General features: G+C 42.8%; 1 protein-coding gene across 1 annotated transcript in view; it reads left to right on the plus strand.

The window, feature by feature from the left end:
* Positions 1–18,300, plus strand: part of bnc2 (basonuclin zinc finger protein 2) — an 87,906-nt gene extending 69,606 nt beyond the window's left edge. Inside the window, exons 4-5 of the mRNA XM_079160275.1 lie at positions 8,013–10,411; positions 17,320–18,300. Coding sequence (XP_079016401.1) covers positions 8,013–10,411; positions 17,320–18,142 — 3,222 coding nt within the window. The 3' untranslated portion in view covers positions 18,143–18,300. The remainder of the gene's footprint in view (positions 1–8,012; positions 10,412–17,319) is intronic.
* The last annotated feature ends 987 nt before the right edge of the window (positions 18,301–19,287 follow it).

The raw sequence follows: 19,287 nt of genomic DNA on the forward strand, positions 1-19,287 counted from the left end.
CCTGAGCACCACTTCCTGTTGTACCCACATGATCGCAGACACGCACATACACACTCATGCGTGCACACATAAACACGAACATCCCGCTGGCGATGTTGGCCCCCTGGGCCACAGGGATAGATGTGCTCTGGCACATAGGTTGGAGTAGTGTAAATTACACTGCAGCCACACTGGCACCCTCTGCCTCCAAGATGAATGAGCCAACTTGCCAGGCAACAATTCCATTGAGGCAGTTTAAAAACAGAGATACTGCACGGTTTGTAATTTGGGACCATTTTACCCACTTAGTGTACTATTTCACTTTGATAAAACTACAATATTCATGCACACTTCTTTGATGAATAGCCCGGCCTTGGTGTCACTTACAATGTTTTTATTGGTGTTGTTCATCATAACATAACACTTTTGAACTCAACACACAATTAAACCCCATAAAGACATTTTAAAATGTCTAATTGATTTGCCTATAACTACAGCTTATAATTATACTTCTTTTAACTACTTTTGACCTGAATTCCCAAATTTAATACTTTTTAAAAATGATTTTCAAAAGTTCCTTTGTATATTAAATTGCAGTTGCTGACATTTATTATGATACAATTTCGAAACTAGATATAAAAAAGTGACTTGCTAAAACAAATTAACTTGGTAGCTTGGTTGTTTTCATCTTGGATTATATTTCATGTCTCTCTAAAGTGTGAGAAACTTTTTCAAATTTCAAATACAGATTTTCAAAACAAAACGGGCTACCAGCTTTATTTGATTTTTTTTTATAAAAGACAGGTCAAAGTAACAAGAAACAGGAAAAACTGACCTGACAGCATGTAAAAGAATAAGACAGGCGGATTTATATCCAAGATGTTGAATTTACATGGTAACAGCACCATCAGGACATACAAATATGGAGCACTTGTCCAGCAGTCACTGATTTCCTCCTGTAACTTCTGATACAACAACTAACACTACACATAATGACTGATTTACAGTTACAGTCTTGAGCAACAACTTATTGCCAATTCGCCAAACAGTTTGTATCATAGATTCCTAGTTAACATGACAGACACAGACTCCTTTGGGGCACCCAGACCCCCTAGTGGCCCTTCGTCTATATGTGAGTCAGTCTGGCAGTGAAATACTGTCGGGGAAAGGAGCGGGGTGGAGGGAAGGTACCAGAGAGAGAGAGAGGCTCCAGTTAATGGTCTTGCATCTTCCTGGCAGCATGTCAATAATGGCTCTGATCACATTAAGTAAAGAGTCCATTAGCTTATTCTCTTTCCTACTGCATGCTCTGTAGCAAAAGCACAGGAGAAAACTGAAAAGCTCCCCTAATGCAGTGTGTCTGCGTGTTACAGACACCTCTATCTGTTCCCAGCCCGACCAAAACAAAATGACTTGGGAGGTACAATCCATTATCCATTCACATCTATTTCCTTTAACACAGGGACGCGAGAGTGATGTGTGGATTACTTTGATTGTGTGGAGATTGTTGCTACGTTCCAGAATATAAGAACATTTTGGAAAAATGCAAGAAAGAAAATGCAATTGGGTTTGCAACTATTTAAGACTTTATACACAGTAGTTTTTGTGAGCTGGGGCTCTCATGTAATGTTTCTATTAGCAATAAATACATAGTTTTCATCAGGTTCTAGTTTAAACTGTGATTTGCTACCCACAACTAGCCTAGGAATATAAGGGGCAGATATAACACAAAAGAGGAACAGAAATTATTGATACATCAAGACACTATTAACATGTACAGTGACTCTGTGGTGGAAGAGCAAATTGTGGGCATATGTTAATGCTATGTCTCCTGCCAAAATAGTAATCAAGACAAAGGAGAATAGATTTACGAGGGAAAGAAAAGCAGGTTGTCAGCCACCTCCACATATCCGCCAACACACACACATACACTGGACAGACAGACCATTTCTCAGCTGCCTCACTGCTCTCCATTGGCCCTGGAGGGGCACAGCAGCCCCCACATCTGTCTCCCAGGCCCACGACAGACCTGGCTGCCGCATCCAGATCCAGCAGATCACACGAATCATCCTCAATTAATGTGAACCATCAGGCGTTCCCTCGCTGCTTCTATCACTCCACCCCTCTTCTCTGAGGCATCCCCTCTAGCTCAGTGCTAGGTCCGATGAGTTTTACACATCGACCACGGCTACGGTTCCTTAGCACAGTTGGGTGAGGCCAGCCAACGTTATTGTGTATGCTTTGTGAAAAGAGACAGGGAATCAATACAACAGTCCAGACCCAGACGTTGCTCAAATGTAAGTGCTGCGAGGCGGCTCTTCAGAGGTTCTCAACTCAGAGAACAGCCAACTTTGCTCTGCAGCGAACCGGGGGCTGGAAATGGCTTCCATGTGCCTGCACCTCTGCTGGTCTGTGGCCAAAAGGCTGTCCTTTTCACTTTTTAAAGATGCCGAGGGACAGCTTTAAAACTAAAAATGGTGGTGATGGTTGAGGTCAGAGGGGGGGATGAATCAGAGGTTAGGAGACCTTTCTTTAATATGACGGGTTTGTTTTCAGAAACAGATAATGAAAAAAGACAAGTCATTGGGAAAAGAATCGGAAACTGTTTACAAAAGGCCACCTGGAACCAGGGATGTGCCAGATTGTGACTCACCCGTCTGTGGTCCTCTATAATAAGCCCCCCGACCCCCCTTCCTATCCTCGCAGTCTGCACTATAAATCTCACTCCAGTCGATTAGCGTGCCCTTAGCAACAACTAACACACAGTCATGAAATTTTAACCAAAGCCATGAGTTAAATCAGGTTGAGAGGGGAAGGCAGGTACCTGTTGGTTGATCAGTGTGTCTGGCCTGGTGAAATAAGCCCTGTGGCTTCTTCACATTTTCTCTCACCGGATCCCAGGAAGCTCTCCTTTCCGATAAGCATAACAGTGACCAAGACAATGCCCTTTGTATGGTTGTAAAAAAATGGATAAAATAGGAATCTAACTTGAATAGAAGAGTTCCAAGTTTTAATCGGGAATATGAGCTGGTTGAAACAATTGTATTTGACATATTTACTGAAGCTTGCTCGCATTGGATGAACATAAGTGGTTGTAAAATACAATACACTTTAACATGATTTTGAGCCTTTTGATCTGGTGTATCTCATTTCCCCCCACAGTGTAACTGCAAATTGTCACTTATTAAAACCAGACCACATACAGAAAGGCATCAATGCCGTCTGCAGACGTACAAGTTTGGCCGCTATTTTTTGCAATCTGATGTTTAGAAGGACAGCTGTAAACCACACAACATCGTAAGCGAGTATAGATTTCTGTTGTTTGTTTTATTTAAGGGCAGTTCACTAAGAACAGAACTGTAAAAATGCCTGTCCCTGTAATAAGCAACCACAAGGTGACATGATTGTGACTGATCGGTTCAAAGGGATACTGCTCTGTCCGTCTTTGATGACAGGATAAAATGTTTTTACAGTTGCCTTGTAAGTTAGATATTAGTGTCATCTTGTACCACAGCAGCCCATGTACAGTACATTTTTCATCTTGCTATAAGTCAATGTTTCTGTAGTTTAGAAAACATCAAACCTCTAAGGTGTACACAAGGTCACATCCAAAAGCAACACATTCTTTTGATGTGCAGAGCATAAAGGAGGAATTTAACATGATCACAGAGTGCAAATTTCAACCTCTATGATTCTTACAAATGTCCTCCACCCGCATCTGGACGTAGCTACTGATTTCCCTGTGGTCCATCACAGGGGAAGAAGTAGAGCTGGTTGTTCACACATGACCTCTGACCTACCACTGAGGAGCCAATGGGGGAGCAGCCTGTGTCTTGGGAGCTGTTGCCCTCTGATGTGATGGCTTCAGGCAGTGGGCTTTGCGTGAAACCCTCCCCCATGGCACCCCTCGCCACTAGATCCTCTACATTATTCATACAGCCCGAGATGGGGTGGGGAGAGAAACAGAATATGGAAAAGGAAGCACCAAGGTTCAAGACCTTCTCAGATCACAAGGAACTTCTGCTTAACCTCCCTTGAAGTGGCGAACACAGGGATAGAGCAGTTTTTTTAAGGAACTGGATCTGAAAGCCGGACTGGGGATCAATGGGGATTCCCTGGAGGCTTGGTGGAGATCGCATTCACTGAAAGGTGATTGGTGAATCAATGTGGTTCCCATGGTTTACTTTGCCATTGTGAGAACCGATCCATCCTATTGGAAGTGATACTGTCTTATGATCGTTCCAGTTGCCCTTATGTTAATGTGTAACCAGTGTAGCATCACCCTACACAGACTATACACATGTTAACATGCAAATGTAAATATCAGAGGCGTTATATGACACAAGCTCTGTGAGGGTCAGAGATCTCCCACTTGATCTCCCGCTATTATTTTTTTAAGCGTGTGCCTAGCATGGCATTTTTCTCCACTACTTTCTAAATACATACATACATATCATTGAGTATGATAGGTGATGATTAGTGAAAAGCATATACATGTTAAGCTGTTAATCCCTAATGCACACCATGCAACCTAACAACGCTGCACACCCCGGCTCTTAATACAGCCCAGCGCATAACCCACAGTACTAATTGCATAATTGCCTGATTTGTTTTAACTGACAGTGGTGCCCTGGCCCATGACAAGGCCATCATTTGCTCATCCTCATTGTCAGCAATTTGCAAGGCGGATACCCCACTACACACACCCACTACACAACATCCAGCATCACAGTATTAGAGACAGCCATGAATTAAGAATTCATCGCAGCGGCAGAGAGATGAATAAATACAGCCGGTGCTAGATTAATTCTGAGAGACATGGATGCAGGAAGATAAAATAAACTAACAGCAGCAGGCTGTCCACCAGATAAAGTGGGTACTCCATCGTCTCTCTGCTGTAATTATTGGCTAATAGTCATTAACCTGGCAAACAGAGGTTTAGCTGTATTGTTTAAAGGACTCTGGGATGCATAATGACAGACTAATATGTCATAGCACTGGGGGAGATGGGGGAGGGTTGGATTAATGAGATTTTACTGGAGGGAGTGTACAAGAAGAGGTGGGGCACGCTTGGAAAATATAGGGGAAAGAGGGCCACATTAAGCTAATTGGAAGATGAGTGCCTACTTGTAAAAGTGCTTCTAATGGCATATTTGTTTCTCTCACAGCATCACAACGCTAATGCAGGGAAGTGAAGTTGTGAGACGTACTGTAGTAAGGACTAAAGGGTGTTTGTCTGGAATTTGACGTTGCTACTAGAAATGTATATCTTTGTTGAGTTGCTGCATGATTTTAAGAAAGAGTAGTTGTTTCCAAATGAACTGAACCGTAATCAAGTTTGTCCCCTCACAGCCTTTTCTTGATTCTTTTTGAATTTGTGTTGGCCCAAACGTCTCCAAAACTCAATTGACCAGTGAACGAGGAGTGCTTGGATAGCCTCCTCTCAGACAGGGTCCAGTGCATAGCAGAACTGCTGACCTGTTCTGACAGCTGGCTGGCCCTTCCTAACACTAATAGGTTGCAGTTTGGCCTGTGTCACTGTGTTTTGGCTTTTGTTTGACTTCATGAGTGGGGAGGTGGAGGCACAGGTTAGGACTAGCAGAGGATAGAATAAATGTCTGAACCCTGTTTGATTCAGTCAGTGATTGAGACGGGGCTGGATAACGGCATGTGGGTTGGAGAGAGATGTTGGTCAAGTTATCTTGTTGATGTGTATAAGCTTGCAAAGCTTTGTAGTTTATCTTCAGAACCTCACTTATAGCCTGAGATTAATCCCTCACATTTATTAAAGCAACTACCATTCAAATTGCCTCCATTTTGTTAGCTTGTGGTTGTTAAATATGTTATAGTCTCAATAAGACCAGCAAACAAAAAAGGGGGGGCAGTTAGGAAATTGTTATGAAGATGTCTTAAACTGGCTTAAATTAAATTAAATGTGGCCTACCATTGATCCCCAAATATACTCTCTATTCCTATTTAATACTAAACAGAGACACTATTCATTAGGATAATACAATTATATTTCATTTAAAATGTTCATTGTTGTAATTGTACGCTACCTGAGTTTATATTCATATATTACACTCACTCACAAATTAATCTTTTTTTTGTCACTAGAAAACATTAAAAGACTTTTCTTAAGAATTTTTCTTAAGAAATGCTCTGGTTGTGGACCTATTTAAAGATTCACTTTCTAATTTGCTTTCATTTTTTTTTGTTTCAATTAAATCGAATGGAAGTACTAATGCCCAGATGGCCATGCAGTATAAAATATTAGTGCCCAGGCTAGAATTTAAAGTCATACCTCCAGGCAAAAACTCCAGAGCGCACACAGAATGAAAGTGTAAAATGTTTTTTAATGTATATTTAAGAACAAATACCCCAGTGACTATTGATGTTTCGTCTCAGAAGAATCTATTTCTCCAGTATATGTGAGGGCATGATATGAAAACACTGTTTTTCTGCTCTGCTTTCTCTTGTGTCTCTCCTGTACTCTCTCTCTCTTTCACTGCCTCTCTTTAAACATTTATCTTCTGTTTTCTCCTTACAGACCCTTTGTGCTTTGTGATGTTGGTTTTTACAGCTTTTTACTACACACCAGAGTTGCCATTTATCTTTTATAGATGCCAGTAGCTAGGAGCACATATGAAATGTTACCATTTCACTGTGACTAATTGTCATCGCTTGCGTTATTCCCTTGATGTCACTGAGCCTGGTTCCCCGGGAACCTGTGTTTACTCTATGTCTCTCTGTCTCGCTTTCTCAAGATTTCTATCTTGTTCACGCAAACATCCATATTATAGAATCTTATATAACAGCAGCAGCAGTTACTGTAAGCGGACAATTTTGTTTAGCGTTTTGTCCTCAGTGCTATAAAGCATGAAGTAATGTGGGTTCATACAAGAGGACGGAATGCACTGGGTCAAACATGGTAGTTCAAACACAAACTAAATTCTCAAGATGTGTTCTTTTACCTGAAACCCTTGCCATCTCTTGATGTTTGACAATGTGCCCATTTGCAAGGAGTCTACGTTTCTTTTTTTTCATCAATTAATACACATCTCCAAAAGAGACCAACAAAGTAAAGTGCTTTATTTGGAATAACGTTGAGTCCCAACGGAATTGCTGTGGTCTCTCATGATGGAAAATTACTTGTCACCATTCCTAAACCTCCAAAATACAGGAATTAGAAAATTAAATTTATTATAATTATTATTATTATTATTATTTATTATATTAAAATTATCTATTGTTAAAGTTTGTAAGTTTACATATGTGCCGTTTTTCATTGGTAGCCACTGTCAACTGAAAATCTATAATCAGTTGACACTGTCTTAAAATGAATGAATTACATTATTATGACATTACCTTAAATATTACATTATTTACGGTTTTGCACTGTGAAACCTCATTAACATATTGATCCTTTAGACCTCAGTAGCATGATACTGTAAATATGCAGCCTGTCAAATGAAAGGAACACAGGCTCAATGACATAGGCAAACACGATTGTTTTACTGTTTAAATGTCCAAAGCCATTCCCTGAAACATAATGTAGCAGTCCCATCCTCCCTCAAGCATTTCACTGCCTTAGAAATAGAGAACACACTGAGGAAAATGCCTGCCAGCCAAGGTGCGATTAGTGGCTTGCATTAATTATGCTATTATTTCTACCATATCTTCTCTTGCTCACACAATTTGTGTATCCCTAGGTGCAGTTTGTGTACAGAGGGAGTCATAGCAAGAGTTCACATCTTTTACAAAGCTGTTTTGTCAGTCTCCCCACAATGTTGCAAGTCACAGAGAGCTGCTAATCACCCAACCTCAGTACTTTCAATGTATTTGCTTTAGAAAGTAGTTTTTCGACAAAGCTCTGTTACTTGTCACTCCACGAGCATCTGAATTTCATGTGCAGAGGAGTTTGCCCTTAAATACTAACCCTTGCTCTATCTTCTCCTTTGACCCAACTGATTATTCACAATCAATAATGGTTTGCATTTTGTCTTCTCTCTTGTCTCTTCTGGGGCCTCTAGGATGCTGCAAGCAAGGTGCTGGACCGCTGGACCATCATGTCCCGAGAAGAAGAGATCATTACCCTGCAGCAGTTTCTGCGCTTTGGAGAGACCAAGTCCATTGTAGAACTGATGGCCATTCAGGAGAAGGAAGGTCAGGCAGTTACAGTTCCCTCCTCCAAAACAGACTCCGGGATTAGGACATTTATTGAAAGCAACAACAGGTCCCGCAGCCCAGGGATTCTGACACAACTGGAAAACAGCAGCCCATCCAGCATTCACCATTTTGAGAATATCCCCAACAGCTTAGCCTTCCTCCTGCCCTTCCAATACATCAACCCAGTCTCTGCCCCCATGCTCGGCTTGCCCCCCAATTCCCTGCCTATGGAGCAGTCTGCTCTCCGGCTCCGGGAGCCCAGCCTGCCAAACCAAGGTGAACAGGTGGACACCAGTGAGTCAGAAGTGTCCCTGTCACCCTTCCGCACAGGCCAGAGCCCTAGTCGTGGAGCCATGGGAGCCATGAACAACATTGAACCCAAAACAGAGCCCAACCACAGGGCATCACCCATATCACCAACCCCTTCCACCCAGCAGGCTCAACAGCAGCAGCAACAGCAGACACAGCTCCAGCAGCAGGGCCAACAGCAGTCCCAAAATCAACCTCAGCAATCCAACAGTTTGAGTGACCACCATGTCCACCACCAAGTCCACCACCATTTCGTGAAGGACGAGCATTCAAAAAGCATCTCCCATTCTTCCTTTTCCTCCAAGATGCATCGCATGCGTCGCATGGGATCCACCTCACGCAAGGGTCGTGTGTGCTGCAATTCTTGTGGCAAAACCTTTTATGATAAAGGCACCCTTAAGATACATTATAATGCTGTACACTTGAAGATCAAACACCGTTGCACCATTGATGGCTGCAATATGGTCTTCAGCTCACTACGCAGCCGCAACCGCCACAGTGCTAATCCCAATCCACGGTTGCACATGCCCATGCTGCGCAATAACCGTGACAAGGACCTCATCCGTTCAACCACTGGTACACCTGTCATCTCAAGCACCAAGAATGGTGGCTTTACCCTCACCAGCCCTGGAAGGCCACCACTGGGCTTCACAACCCCACCGATAGACCCTATGCTTCAGTCACCCCTGCAAAGCCCACTGCTTTTCCCCTCCCTGAAGTCAGTGCAGCCTGTCCAGCCAGTGCCCCCGTTCTACCGTACACTACTGTCCCCAGCGGACCTTGTCAGTCCTCCAGTGTCACTGCCCACCAGCCCCATCCTTCCCACAACCACCAACAGTACCAGCCTGATGGACCAACAACAACATCTCCTGGCTGCTGCAGGGGCTTCACACAATAATGTTCATATGTCAGACGTAGGACCCATGTCCCACCGCTTGCATACACATAGAGCCAATCACGACCTCAACACTGGCAGCAGTGAACCCACGCCCAAAAAGAAGCCCCGAAAATCGAGCATGCCAGTGAAGATCGAGAAAGAAGTGATTGATGTGGCGGATGAATACGATGACAAAGATGATGATGACGATGACATCCACCATAATCACCACCATCACTCAACGCTTCTACATAACAATGTCAAAATGAATGGTAACTGTAACAGCAACAACAACAGTGGTAGTGGTACTGGAAACCACAGTGGTGGTAGTGGGCAGCAATCCCCTTCCCAGGATGAGATGAGCCCCGGCCTAGCTCTGAGAGGAATGATGAGACAGAGTGAAGATGAATGCAGGGAAGGGACTGGTAGTGAAAGCAGGGGTGGAAATGATCTTCAAGGCTCTGGTGAGCTTCGTTGTATGGGCAGCTTCACCTCTGAGGACCAGGACCATGAAAGAGACTTTGAGAACGAATCTGAAACCTCTGATTCCAAGATGTTCTATCGTGATGAGCTGATAGATGTGGAAGAACAGCAAAAACACAGTAGGAGTGGAAGGTGTGTGGACAAGGAACAAGACGATGAGGGTTGTGAAGAAGCCCAATTGAGAAAGGAAATGGAAGGCAAGGGTCATTCCTCACCCTCCCCTCATCAGCCCCCTATCAGGATCAAGGAAGAACTCAACGATCCTACTTACGACATGTTCTGCATGGGCCAGTATGGACTCTATAATGGAGGAATGGCGGCGGCGGCTGCTGCTGCAAGCATGGCTGCTCTACATGAGAGCTTCATCTCTTCAATGGGCTACGGTGCCAGCCCACCCAAATTCCCTTCTTCTCAATCACCAGAGGGAGACCCATGCGCAAGTCCTGACCCCAAGATCTGCTATGTGTGTAAGAAGACCTTCAAGAGTTCCTATAGCATGAAACTACACTACAAGAATGTGCACCTCAAAGAGATGCATGTGTGCACTGTGGCTGGCTGCAACGCTGCCTTCCCTTCCCGGCGGAGCCGAGACAGGTTAGTGCAAGAACTTTAACAATTTTATTTTAATGCGATCGCAGGTAGGTTCAATGGAAATGCTTAATTCAATATTGATCATCTATTATAATTGAACGCACTTTATGAATCTACAGAATATACGTTTATTTTATAGGGATATATTGGTTTCATAAAAGTCATCAACAGATATTAGCATTTTCGTGAGAGCTGTGACTTTTCATTTCATGTTAAAAACAAGATTTAGCTGCAGTATTTGAGTACTTTATGACATTTACCTGGTTAGGCTATCACTTAACATTTGTTACCCAATGCAACACAAAAAAAAATGTTTCAGGGACATCTGCTCCTTGTCAAGTCAGAGTTCAGAAGAGTAGGGTGTCAGGATTAAAAACACATACACACACATTTAAACAAGCACTAGGCTGTACCCATCAACCTTGCAGCTGCAGTGTGTTGTTTACCTGCCCTCACTACCTCACCTTGTGATAGAGAGGTGGAGGCGCATATATTAACATAGACAGCGGTCTGTCAAACCACTGCATTTATTAGCGCATTATGGAGGTGAGGCTAGCTATATTCACCTGGGCTTGTTAGCACATATCAGTCCCACACACTCACTCTGCAGAATATACATGTTGCAGCAGAAGTGGCAGCAGGTTGATGCCATAACACATGCTGGAAGTACATAACATCACTAGTGCCCTGGGCAAGCACATGCTCCTTTGGGGATTACAAACCACTGGGGTTTCTGCATCACGGGAGCACTTTTAAGTGTTGTATTGGCCAACATCCAGACATGGTTAATGAGCAGAATTTCTCTCAATCCTTTACATAGACATCAATAATATCCTTTACAATTTCAAACACCTCTCATGCTCACACTTCTTTCATCTTTTTAATAGAACTTAGCTGTATCATATATCAACCTTACTCAATCTGTTTTCATCGGGGGAATGGAAAACAAATACATTAATACAAAAAAGATTTATCTTGTAACATGACAGGTGATACTCTTATTTAAGGAAGGGGACAAATTCAACATACAGCTTGCTTCCAATTGGGAAACAAATCTTCCCAGAGGGAGCTTTATATTTTTCCTTAGTGTTTTGTCTCACCCACACACTATCTCTGCCCCCCCCCCCCCCCCCCATCATCTGCCCAAACTGCTCCTTTTCCACCCCAAGCATTTGATTACATGCTTTTTCGGTGGCATCTGTTCCTACCCCGGTTTGTTCATTAACAGCATGTAAAGGAAAGCAGGTGATTCTGAGACTCTATTAGAATGGATGTGGGAGAGGAACAGGGGGAGCAGAACAGGAGACAAGGTAGCATTAGTGAAGGTGAAACCCTGCTGCTCACCTGACGCAACTGTGCCGACAGCAGCAAGATGACAGGAAGGGTTATTATAGCATGCATTGCCTCAGTGTGGTGTACTGCCACCAGCTCCCTTCTTTTGACAAGGCTTTAGGAATAAAGAATGCCTGAGGCATGACCGACGTGCTGTGTAACATGTGTATGCACATACACACATGCAGATGCAAACACACACGTAAAAACGGATAACAGAGAAAACTCTTTGCTCTTCTCTAAACCGTATCTCTTTGTAATTATTCTCTTAATGGTGTCAAACAGTTGTTGGATTATTAATGTCCTTTACTGAATTTTAAAAAGCTGAGAAAGATGAGAGCTTCACAGTACATTATAAGGGAAATTTAACATGAGGAAGTATTCCAATGGCAGTTAGTAGTTTTGTAAACTGGAAAAAAACAATTTCTGAATCTAGCTCCATTGGTAATCAGCAGATGTTGATCAGAATTGTATTGGTAATTGACAGTTACATTTCCACAGCTGTACTGCTTTTTTGCTCAGTTATGTAACATTGTCCCTTCATCCCGGAATCGGCTGTCATGACCCTCCTCCTGGAAACTGTAACTAAAATAACAGCAAAAATATAAATAATCATCAGAAAAGAAGAAGGGGAAATGATGGTGGGGGGAGGTGCATTTTCACAAATATGCAGCCAGGCGTTTGGTATCATAGCCAGGGGTGAGTGGAGGAATTTAGACGGGCACAGAGAGTTTAGAGATTAGACCGTACTACACAGAAAAAACACCTCAACGTGAACTCTTCGTACGCTCACTCTCTTCCTGTGTCAACCTGGATGTTTGTGTGTCTGTGTGTGTGTGTGTGTGTGACAGTTTGACTCCGTGATAAAACACCAGCATGTAAATGCAATTCAAACATAAAATGGCAGAACATATGGGAGATAGAGACCACTTTGTAGCTCAGAGGGACAATTGCTTAAAACATGAAGCATCTTTAAGGCCGGGGGTGTACAATATAGCTCTGGGTGGGTGACACAGAAGCACACTATTGTTTCCATACTTTTTCTGTGGGGGGATAAATTCCTGCTAGCATATGGGACATATTACTTTGCCACTGGTTCAAACAGGGAGCAAAAAAAGCAGAAAGAAGGGCATTACAAAGCTAGAGGAATCCTGGAGCTTTGAGACGAGTCAATACACAAACCGGGCTCGCATCAAATCTGCCCCTGGGTAATCCTCTAATGACATAATGTATGTTTGAGTGTAATGGTGGCAATAAAACAGGAATATAATTTAGAGGTTTTCATAAGTGCACATTAGATCACACTGCAGGAATGAAGATATTTGTACAAAATAATGTTGAGAATGTGTATTAAATTAGATAAGTCAAACTCCATTGTTTGTCCTCGTTACACTTTTTTGAAAACAGTGTTTTTCAGAAATTATGAATAAGCAGCTCTGTCCGGTTGTTCACCTCAGACAGACTTAGCACAAAGTAATCCTCTTTTAAAAATGTAAAATAACCATTACAAAAATAACCACATTTAATTGTAATATGAGGAAGGTAACCCTGTGGTTATTTGTTGTTGTTTTTGCAGATCAATAATATATGCTAAAGCAGTATTTTAATATGCAACCCCGCCTGGCTTCCTCTTCTCAATTCCTCCCAAACAGAGCTGTTGACATCCAGCAACAGGGAAGTCCAAGTACCTCTGCATAACTGATTAGCCCATTGACCGAGTGAAAAGCCAAAGGCACGTAAACACACCATCAGACAGCAGCATCAAAAGCTCTCGTATCAAAGTAAAGAAGAAAAAGGAGGAGAGGTCATTTGATCTACTGAGAAAAACAACCAATGACATTGTCAGAGTAGGAGACATTGTGAATGTGCTGCCACGGAAACAAAGTATCACTAGTGTTCATTCACTTTGGATACTTCACTTTGAAGACTTTATGATTTCACGCGAATACACACATTAGTTTACATGCATACTGTACATACACACACACGGAGGAATGCAGGAAAGGACAAAGTATTTAATGTGCCCTTGAGCAAGCATGTAATGGTTGTGTTTTGAGTGTAACACGGAGACCAACATAAGAGAATGTGGGTATGTGTGGTTTTACGGTGGGGTGTTTTCTCCCAGCCTCCAAGCTGCCCGGTGGTAAATGATTGCATATTTATTGTGGGGAGCGAGCAGCGTCGGCAGAAGTGTTGAAGAAGCTGCATGATTAACTGCTGGATAGACGCGCGTAACAGCAATCATAACCATTATTGGCCTTGTGATTCATACTTTTTAAACCTTTGACAAAACTTGCCTTACTTATCTCATTTTCATCTGCTGGTCCTGCTTCTCTTTTTTTTAACCTTCCCTCCAACACTTAAACTTCCTCCTATGTCGCTACAGCGCGTAGCTTCTTCCACATTCCCATGGTGCAGAAGTGCGCAGCCCATGGTCCCTGCATGGGCCACTGCAGAGAGAGTGAAGGTTAATTATGTTGGAGAGTCTCTTTCCTCCCCTCTCCTTCCTCTCTCTGTCTCCCTCCCCTTCCCTCGGTCCCCTTACGGCATGTGGGCCCGGCTCTACTGCTTCACAATTAGCTCTCTGTTTGTCTCTTATAAACAAAGGGCACGCTGCTCATAGAGAGAATATGTAAGCAAAAGCCACGCACCCCAGATCAGAAAAGAATAAGAGGAATTATTTTATTCTTAGATAAATAACGCCATTAATCAAATTCTAGTACATGTTCTGTTTAATGCATATTTAATGTCTATGCAGTCATTTATTTGAGGATCCTCAAATCATTGTTTGTAGCCCATGCTGTTGAACACACTGAAACAATGCAAAGCAGATATAACAGTGACAGAGAGTGATAAATGTTACTAAAACTCTTGTCCTCCCACTTATACCTAAAACCTCATAACACACCCCAAATGACAGGAAAGACAAAGAACCACTCGTCTCAGTTTAACACCACTCAGCTTTCCATCTCATTTACACATTATGAGTCATTTAGACAACACACACACACACACACACACACACACAGACACAAAAACAAGGGCAAGGGCCATCAGACGAACCTAAAGATGATTAACGCCGGTTGGGACGGACACACTCTCGCTCTACCTCCTCTGCACAGTCAAAAATGGGCTCTCTGGAGGCCTCCCCCATCTTTTGGGCAAAGATGAGACTGTCAAATTGGTTTGCCAGCCACATTACTGGCCAACAGGGAGGTAGAGATGGAGGGGCGGGGGGGGGCACTCAGGAGTTGGTTTTGGGGGAGGAAAGATACAGCGTGCAGAAGTGTAGTGATGGAGGTGGAGGGGAGTGGGAAATGGGGCATCAAGTCTAAATCTGATAAATGATGGGATAAGTGCATTATGCCCACTGTATGTGGATTCAGCTGACTTATTTTGATTTTCAGGGCAAGGAGGCATTGCCAACACAGAATAATGTTTATGCAAATAATCATAAACTGGGCTCTTCTTCTCCTCTTCATCTCTTGAGATTAAATCAATTCCAAATGGTTACAAATGATATATCATAAAATGCCTTTTTCCTCCATTGTTTTATTTCCATATACCTGTATAGTAGAATAAAAATGTAGTAAATGTGAATATTATTTATATAGATATTGTTGTAATATCCTAACAATATGGTGTGCATTTCTGAGTATTTAAGATGGCTATAGCACAGACTACTTACTGCATGATATTTAGCATGTTTAACTATAATATCTGAAACTGAGATAGACATGGTTAACTTAGAGCTTATTAGCAGTGAGAAGGTGTTGTTATAGAGATGGAGACATGTTGCAAAGGACCTGCCTACCTGAGCATCATCAACAGCATCCTGAGCTTCAGGCTTAACTGAGCAAATCTGTGGCCCCTCTTCATGTTAAAGCCTGTTTGGTATCCCTGCAGAAATTCTGCCCATTTCCTTATATACTGATCACTGACTACAGCATATTTCAGACTATTTCAAAACACTCTTGACCTCTCATGGCCAAGCGTCCACACATGTGTTTGACAAGGCTGGGATACAGCGCCACAGACACTGAATCATGACTCCCATATTTTAGCCATAAGTTAACACCACATGGGTGCAACTGTACTATCAAAGGACAAAAAAGAACAAAGGATTTATAAAGTCTTTTTGATCGAAGTCCCGCATGGAAGTAGTATATTTTCTGTTTTTCACACATACACACACACACAGACATTCATGCATGTGCATACACACACACACACACACACACACACACACACACACACACACACACACACACACACACACACACACACACACACACACACACACACACACACACGCAGTGACAGCCACGGCCAATCGATTTGCCACGCTCTTTCTCCTCAATGCTGACGATGCTTGAGTGGACGGGTTCCTGGTTGCCTGGTTCACAGAAAAGGGTCCCTCAAATGAATGTATTTCTACCTCTTGCAGGACAATGTCGGATAGGGAAGTAAATAATTAAAGGAAAGGGACCCTTTTTGACTGCATCAACCCTGCCACTGCTGGTAAGCTCTACTATCCATTGTGACTCCATTTTTGCCCATCCTGCTCAGGATGACCGTTTTCTTTTGAATTTTTTTTTTTTAATTTGTTTTACACAGTCGTGCCCTCCCTGCATGGAAACCCCTCACATTAAAGGAACTGAGTGTTTGCATATTTATTTTCTTATTTGATGTAAGTGCTTACCCGATATGAGAGGAATGGGCCTTGTGTATGTCATACCTGACGCAGGTAATTAGCTGCTTATGTTTTGTGTTATGCAGTTTTTTTTGTGACATGTGTGCAGTGGGTCCCCTTTTTTTCTCAGTCTGACTTGGTAACTGGGAAATTAGAGCGAAAAAGGCATCGGCTCAGATCTTGTAATCTCATTTCACCTTGCATCTTGTAGCATGGCTTTGTTTGCTAACTGAAATTCTCACTAATTGTATCTTGGCTTAAGCATGGCACTTGTTACTTAGTTTCTTTTATCAGCTGTAGTACATTGTGTGATACAGTTAGCCTTGTGTTTGGGAAAAATGCCCATCTTAATTAAATCCAGGGCTACATAAAGACATGTTCATTGAGGTGCTCGATTAAGCCACCTCCAATAGGGAATGAATGCGATAATGCTGTCAGGGCCTAGTGCTAATATGCTATCCAGTTCCCCTCGATTATCACATTACCACAGCTCGAATCAATTGATAAACTCCCATTCAATATGGTGGAGTATTTAATTGAGTCAGAGTCTATTGGATTTGAGGGCTGTGCAGTGCAGACATGCTGACAGCGGTAAACACTAGCAGGATGCTCGCTCTCTGTGCAATCTTTTTCTGAGGAGAACTGCAGGATGAATTTCTGTTTCTGTGTGACTGTCTGTGTGTACACATTAGTGACAATAATATCTAGTGGTTCTTAAATATTTAATCGTTGTAACCTGGTACCATTTCACAGAATTAAGATAAGTTGACAATATGGAAGTACACAAATACATGTATTTTAACACTGTGGCTATTTTGTATTTGAGAGGTAATCTTAATTCCTCACACACTTGAGCCTTCTGATTTACACCTATGTCTCCCCACAGGCACAGCTCCAACATCAACCTGCACCGCAAACTGCTGACCAAAGAGCTGGACGACATTGTCCTGGACCCCCAACTCCCTCCACTGCCCAAGGACCTGCGAGCCGAGTTACTGGCCAAGATCTACGCCGGGCACCACATGGGCTTGGACCCATATGCCGGGATGGGCATCGGAGGCGCCAGCCTCCGGCCCACTGGCCTGAACCACAATGCCCGTTCCCTGATGAGCAGTGAGTATCCCCACCACCCTCTCAACCATAACCTTAAAAACCACCACACCAACGGCTTCTCCCGGGGCCAGCCAGACAACTACATGGTGTTGGACCTGAGCACCACATCCAGTGTTCAATCCAGCAGCAGTGTCCACTCCTCACATGAGTCAGACGAGGGCAGCGACGAAGGCATGCTATTGGATGACTTGGAGGAGGAGGAGGCAGAAGAGGAGGAGGAGGAGGGCAACAGCGAGGGGGAGGACTGCTCCCAGCATGCCGAGGGGCAGGCTGAAGGAAGGCATCGGGATGAGACTGGAGAACTAAGAGGTGAAGGACATGGTGAGGGGTTGGAACCTTCCTCTTCACCATTCCTCTTTTCGTCCACCGGGGGCAGTAACGGTGGTAGCAGTGGGATCCTTTGCAACATCTGCCATAAAATGTACAGCAACAAAGGAACCCTGCGTGTGCACTACAAGACTGTGCACCTGCGCGAGATGCACAAGTGTAAAATCCCCGGTTGCAACATGGTGTTCAGCTCTGTGCGCAGCCGTAACCGACACTCTCAGAACCCCAACCTCCATAAAAACATGCCCTTCTCTACAATGATAGACTAAATAATGACTTGCTACTCGACCCTGCTGTCAGTCGGCCCACTCCTCCCTTCATTCCTCATCCTTATTCCTCCTCAAATTAGCTTTTTATCCCAGCCCAGGGCCATCAAATACAAGCTAAACGCCTGTATGCCTCCTGCCCGTCCTCTGTAAGTCATTGCAAGACATTTCTATGTCCCTCTATAAAATTCATCGACTCTAAATACAGTTTATTATTGTGACCTTTGACTTTTCCTTCTTTGGAGGAACAGGAAGACGCTCTTGCGCATGGAGTTTGCTTTATAACAAAACTCCAGTCATTTTTTTTTTCCATAAACTCCTCCATCTTTCCTTTCAGACTTCTCCCCACTTTGTTTTTATGTCAATCTCCAAAGAATCTATTCAAACTCTTATTTGTGACTTTGCCTGCAGAAATGATAGTATTGAAAAAAAGAAAAAAAAATAAGAAAATCTTCTTGTTGTATTTGTGTAATGATAGCTTTTAAATGAACCCGTTACAAAAGCATGACAGCTTCATTTGTAAATAATGTCCCAAGAGGCTTTTGGTGTAAAAGAGTTGTGTTGATGGTTGTTTGCTTCTTTTTTCTCTCTCGTTATGGTTTTATGTTACAGTCCAGTACAATACTTCCAGCTATAGGCAAGAAAGAGGTAGCATCTTACTAGCTTGACTCATTTATGTTAGCTTCAAAGACACATTTAAACTGAGTCCTAGGAAAAAAAAGAATATCATGTGACTTGTTTTATCTACTCGTTAGATATTCAGAGGTTGCCGGCATGCTTTTTTAGGCTCCTACACTGATATCATTCTCTGTATTTCAATTTTTTTTTTTTTGTCTGTTATGTTTATGAGCTTTAGTATACAAATTCAGTTTTTGCACTTTGCATCTATACAAGGGGATGTGTAATATTATTATAATGAGGACTTTTGCAATGGTGAGTTTAGGTGTTATTCGGGGTCATTGATGGCTACAGTGCCAAGGTAAATGATAATACCTTCAACATACTTGTGCCAGTTTCTTTTTGCACGTGCTCAGTTTCAAACACAGTTTCACAACAGAAAACGTCTTGCCTCCCTGAACAAAACCTGAGATCTGCTCACGTCGCTAAACAACGTATTCAGAAAGCATCTCCAAAGTCTCTTGCCTCAA

The sequence above is a fragment of the Pholis gunnellus genome (assembly GCF_910591455.1).
Source record: "Pholis gunnellus genome assembly, chromosome: 5".
NCBI lineage: Eukaryota > Metazoa > Chordata > Actinopteri > Perciformes > Pholidae > Pholis > Pholis gunnellus.